The sequence below is a fragment of the Helianthus annuus genome, chromosome 9 (genome assembly GCF_002127325.2).
Source record: "Helianthus annuus cultivar XRQ/B chromosome 9, HanXRQr2.0-SUNRISE, whole genome shotgun sequence".
Taxonomy (NCBI): Eukaryota; Viridiplantae; Streptophyta; class Magnoliopsida; order Asterales; family Asteraceae; genus Helianthus; species Helianthus annuus.
The window spans coordinates 8,133,684-8,139,683 of NC_035441.2; the positions used below are offsets into that span (position 1 = coordinate 8,133,684).

General features: G+C 34.9%; 1 protein-coding gene across 1 annotated transcript; it reads left to right on the forward strand.

The window, feature by feature from the left end:
* The first annotated feature begins 4,554 nt into the window (after window positions 1–4,554).
* LOC110874079 (E3 ubiquitin-protein ligase ATL42) lies at window positions 4,555–5,799 on the forward strand. Its single transcript, XM_022122999.2, has one exon. It carries the CDS (start codon window positions 4,589–4,591, stop codon window positions 5,687–5,689), a length of 1,101 nt encoding a protein of 366 aa, XP_021978691.1. The 5' UTR covers window positions 4,555–4,588; the 3' UTR covers window positions 5,690–5,799.
* Window positions 5,800–6,000: the final 201 nt, after the last annotated feature.

Sequence of the window (6,000 nt, forward strand, 5' to 3'; positions counted from 1 at the left end):
AGAAAATTGCATCTCTATTTGAAAAAACTTTTTACACTTTAAGAATTACACCCGATTATTTTACAGTTACGATCCTTAACAACATCTACTAAAAGGATCGAAATGGTAAGCAAGCAATGAAAACAAAAATCTCTAGTATCATTATCAAAGTTTAAGGATAATATTTTCATGTTTTTTACATAATGTAACATTGACAAATAGAGTTCACTCTAAAGCTGTAATCATTTATAGATTTTCGACTCTAAAATCGGTTGTCTAAGAGATTAAAACCATTATGTATGTGATTCGTTTTCGCTTTATCTAATTAATATTTTAAATTGAAAATAGAAAAGAAAAATGATACGGATACCAAACTCAATGCAATGTATTTGAGATGTTTGTGACATGGATGATGAGATGGATGAGAGAGAGAGACAGAGTAGAAAGAGTGTATCGATGTTCTTTACTAAGACTATAGGGTGTGATCATGACCTTTATGATCACGATGACCCTCCACGTACATCAGCGTCATGTCACCTACTTTTAATTCATCATCCAAAGCCACTATCCTAAGGGTGTATCATGACTCAAAACACTATTATCTTATTTTAATTTTATTTTTGTGAAAAGGAAAGGAAATATTAAATAAGGAAAGAAGGCTCATGGTTGCCATGATTTAATCCATGAGAATCATGGTGGATGAGACAAGGGGATGGAATAGCAATCTATTAATGGTCCTACGTGGCGATTGATGACCTAACTCATGCCCCTCACACCCTATATCCTAAATGCATGCATTTGTGGAGAAAATGTGTTTTGTGAGTAGTAAGATAATGAATGAAGAAAGAGAAAGAGGGAAAAATGAATAATAAGACTATCTTCAATGGGCCCTTGGAGATCATGCCTTTAGAGATCCTTACTATTGGAGCTCATACATCATAGCATGCCCTTAGGTGAGATGCCCTTCCACAAGGGCATGTGTTTGCCTCGGTTTATGCGATAAGGTGGGCCCAAAGTAAGAAAAAGAAATGTTTTATTTAAATATTGTGTGTAATGAATAGGTGATGAGGTGAAAACTAAGAAGGGTAAGGATATTTGTAGGGTTGGAGATGAAATTGAGGTTTTTAAAGATTTCTAAGGATATTACGTGGCAGATGATGTGGCAGCTAAGGACGCCTAAGGGCGCATTTAACATTGGAGATAGTCTAAGATGATGTGACAAAAAAAATTATTAAAATTTTGATCTTGCATTGAAGATGGTCTCAAGCTAATATATAATTTCAATAAATAAGATAAAAGAACTAATAAGCACGCAATCTACTATCTGGTTGTCTAGAGATATTCTAAGGCTAGACGGTATGGTAGAGGCTTATCCTTGGAGGATGACCCGCCATTTAAGCGCCACGTCACTGTCCTTGGTATGAAACCAAGGAAATGGAAGATGGGCCTACCCCCACAAAGTTAATTTTTTTTATTTTGGCAAATTAAATATACAATATATATATATATATAACTAAAATTAATATAAACTCTAAAATAAATATTAATTCCAACATTACATTAAAAAAACCAACACATTCTTAAAAAAATAATAAAAGCTACTAGTCTTCATCCGGCATGTAGTCGTTAGGTTCGTTTTGTGCGTTGTTCTAAATGTATTCAACCAAGTCCGCTTATAGGTTTTGATGTGTGTACTCGTTTCGTAGAGAGAATCTGTTTAAATCTTGTTGTTCCAAGCTTATTAGAACAGAATTCTCGTTAGACGCGTTTTCGTCGTAGTCACAAATCGCTCTACATTCGTCTTCGATGATCATGTTATGCAGCAAGATACAAGCATACATGATATATCGCAACCTCTGTGGTGTAGAAGAACATGTTGGATGTTCAATGATATGTCATTTTTTGTAGAACCCCAAAACACCGTTCAATATCTTTTCTCGCCCCCTCTTGAAACTTCGCAAATTTCTTTCTTTTATCGTCTGTCGGGTGTGGAATAGTTTTAACGATTGTAGAGTACGTTGGGTATATGCCATCCACAAGGTAGTAACCCCGCCTGTATTCAACCCACGAAACCGTAAAACTGGTGTCTGGACCTGTTCCTGCTATTACATTGTCAAATATCTGTGACTGGTAGATTACGTTAAGGTCGTTAAGTGAACCAGGTAGACCAAAAAAAGCATGCCAAATCCATAGATCCTGTGACGCAACAGCCTCTAGAAGTATAGTTGGATGACCATGATCGCCCGGAGTATATTGACCTTGCCAGGAAGTAGGGCAGTTCTGCCGCGGCCAGTGCATGCAATCAATGCTTCCGAGCATTCCTGGAAAACCATGTCTTTGTTCGTGTGATTGATATAATTTTTTGACGTCGTTTGCCTTTGGTTTCCGCATATATTTCTTGCTATATAATTTCACGATCCATTTGAAAAACCTGTGCAAACATTCACGTGCAGCTCTTTTGGCCATCCTAAAATACTCGTCCAACGAATCAGGTGTCGTCCCGTATGCCAGTTGGCGAATGGCCGACGTACATTTTTGTAAAGTAGTGAATCCCCTTTGGCCCTTAGCGTCGTATCGCAGTGTGAAAAATGGACCAGACTGGGCCAAGTCGTCTGCGATACGTAAGAACTGTCGACGACTCATTCGAAACCAACATCGAAACATCGCGTCCGTGTACACAGGTTCGTCGGCAAAATAATCGAACACTAAATTATCATGGTCGACTATATGTTAACAACAAAAAATAAATTAAATTCATTATTAACACCATAAAAAGTTAAATACATTATTAAATTTAAATAAAGATATACTAAAAAAAATAAAATACATTCTCGGTATCGGTTTAAGGTGGCTCTCCTAGTTAGCCGTTGTGACGACGTTTCAGCCTCTTCGTCCTCCTCCATGATCATCTGCGTTGCGTGCATAATGACGTTTGAAAAAAAAATACTTCGCCTTCACCCGAAGATGACGAACACCACGATGAAGAAGAAGATGTAGACATGCCTATTGTTTTATAAAAGTATGATGGTGTATAAAAAATGAGAGAGAATGAAAGAATTTTGGGTTATAAGTGGGAGAATAAGAGTGTATATTTATAAAGTGAGATTTGAAAAATATTTTTTTTTTACTTAACGGCTCCTCCCCATCAACGGCTATATTTTTTGTCTTTTATGCCCGTCTCCAACGTCCCACCCACGAAGATTTGGACGACGCAGAGGAGGGGAGGGAGAGGCGGGGGTGTAGGGCGGCGACAGGCTAAGGACGGTCCCCATACCGTCTAGGATAATATTTATCCTTTAAGCCTAGTTTTCTAAAATCTTTATGAAATATATTTGTGTATATTTAAATAATAATAGGGAAAAGTCAATCTCAATCATAAGCCTCTCCACTCTTCCATCATTATTAAGTTTTAATATTTTTATTATGCGTGGAATAAATTACAAGGTGAATGATGATATAATAAAACATGTTTTGCTTACAATCAGCATAAATATAAAAAGTAGATAAATGTTTTCATGTGTCCAAATGAATTATGAGTCTAATTTATCGACAATAATTTGACTAAACTAATCTTTATATTATATATGGTAATTTAATAATTTAATAATCATAACTAGAACAACATAACCAGCTTATATTGTATATAAGTGATGGATCAGTTTATTCGAAACTTCGAAAGAAAAAACTTAAACAGAAATATAATGAAAAACTGAAAACAAGACAAATTTCAAGTCCAACTACAATATGGAGATAAACACAAAATTCTGAAAATGTGGCAGTGCGTAATAAAATAATATATTTACTCTTGAAATAATTTTACGGGACATCTAAGTTTTGATGTAATGCTACAACTTACAAGTTCAGTTTTGTTTGCTGTATTGACCTTCCGCTTAGCTTCTTGCTTAGTTGGAAGTGTTTGTTTGGAATAAAATCTTCATTTGATCGCCCAAAAAAAACAAGTTTTACAAACAACCAAACTTTTATTGACATAAGTTCTTATTTCAATATATTTCAAAAGATAGGAAAATGAATAAGAAATTTTCTTCAGAAGTGTCCGCACAACACGTATACTTATATTTGTATTAAATTAAAGTTAGTGATAAATAATAATTTTCAAACAATGGGTTTTTACAAGGCGCACAGATAAGTTAATTTAAAAGATGTTTGATTTTGGAATAATAATAGCAGTAGTTGTAGTAATGATAATAAAAAAAACAGAAAATAAAAACAAGAAAACCCTAATGTAGTAGTTGTAGTAATAATGAAAAGATAACAAGAAAACCCTAATAAGCAATTTTTAATCGACAATTCATCTCTTTACTGTTAGTTTTGATGTCACAAGAAAAAGAAACACTAACTGGCCAAACAAATTGATAAACATATTCTATATTTAGTTTATCAAATAATACGTCAAATTGAAGATTACTTTCTTTAAAAATATAAAAATATTTTATATCAACAGGGTGAGATTACTTTCTTTAAAAATATAAAAATATTATACATCAACAGGGTGCATGAACAGACTATAAATAAACCTGGAGCAAACCCTTCAAAGAAATCCAAAAACTCAACCAATGTCAACCCTCCCTTCATCTTCTCCGACCAACCAATGAGCTTTCCGACGACCCACCCGCCGGAGTTCATCGGAATTCCAGCGAAGCCACAAAAAACACTCACTTTCATCATCACTTTTCTCATCATCACCCCAAATTCAACACTTTCACAATCCTCATTTTCTTCTGCAAATGATGAAAACTATTCATCTAGTTCCATCAATAAGTTTGAACCGAGTCTTGCTATCGTCGTCGGAGTACTCTCCATTGTGTTTTCGCTAACATTTTTAACCATTATTTACATAAAATGTTGTCACATGTCATCTTCTAGTTCTACTCATCGTCTAAACCAAGAAAACTTTGGTAATCTTCCTAGAACAAGATCAAGATTCTCGGGTATCGACAAAACTGTTATTGAATCACTTCCTTATTTCAAGTTTTCGGCGTTGAAAGGATGGAAAAATGGGCTGGAATGTTCGGTTTGTTTGTCCGCTTTTGAAGACATTGAACTTCTTCGACTTCTACCAAAATGCAAGCATGCTTTTCACATCGATTGTATCGATCAGTGGCTTGAAAACCACTCGAGTTGTCCGCTTTGTAGGGTTAAAGTTGTGAAGGATGATATTGCGCTTTCCGCGCTTTCAAATTCTTTAAGGTTTAACGAATCCGAACCCTCTAGTCTCGGGCTTTTTATAGAACGAGAGGGGTCATCAAGATTCGGTACAAATGTTGAAAATGATCAAGATCAGGTGATCTTGCATAAATTTAATCATCGGATCATGATCAGTAATGAAAATGATCCGGTGACGTTGAAAACCAGATGGAGCAATGTGAGCTCATCTGATATTCTTTTTCTAAAATCCGAGATGATTACTTGCGTGGCAAGTAGCCGATTTGATCATCAGTTGTGTCCGGAAATTGAGGGGAACAACGGTCACAACCGGAGAGTCGAAGAACCTCGAAGATCGGTATCCGAGATTACAGTTCATCCAAGATTTCTTGAAGGTGAAGTTAGGGTTGATGAAAAAAGATTAAGGAGATTATGGCTACCAATTGCTAGAAGAACAGTTGAAAGGTTTGCTAATAAGGAAAACAATAATATTCCTGATGGTCAACGATTAGAAATTGAAAAGTCAAGAGAACAATTAGATGTATAGTGCACAATGTTATATTCTTTTAAACATTATCGATCATAAATTATTTACTTGTAAAGTGTTATTTAAAGAATTCTTTTTTAGAGGAAGAAAGTTAAGATTAATTATCATAATATTAGTGTTACGAAAATCAGATTTGAATGATAACGGATTATTAAATACTGGTTGGACCAGTCGGATGGGTCTTAAATTAAACCATATTCATCATCGTAATCGGAAACAAAATTATTTGATAACAAATAGAACCAACCCAAACTATACCTACACAAGTGTAGGTGATGTATGATAGTATCATCTACACATAACTTATATGT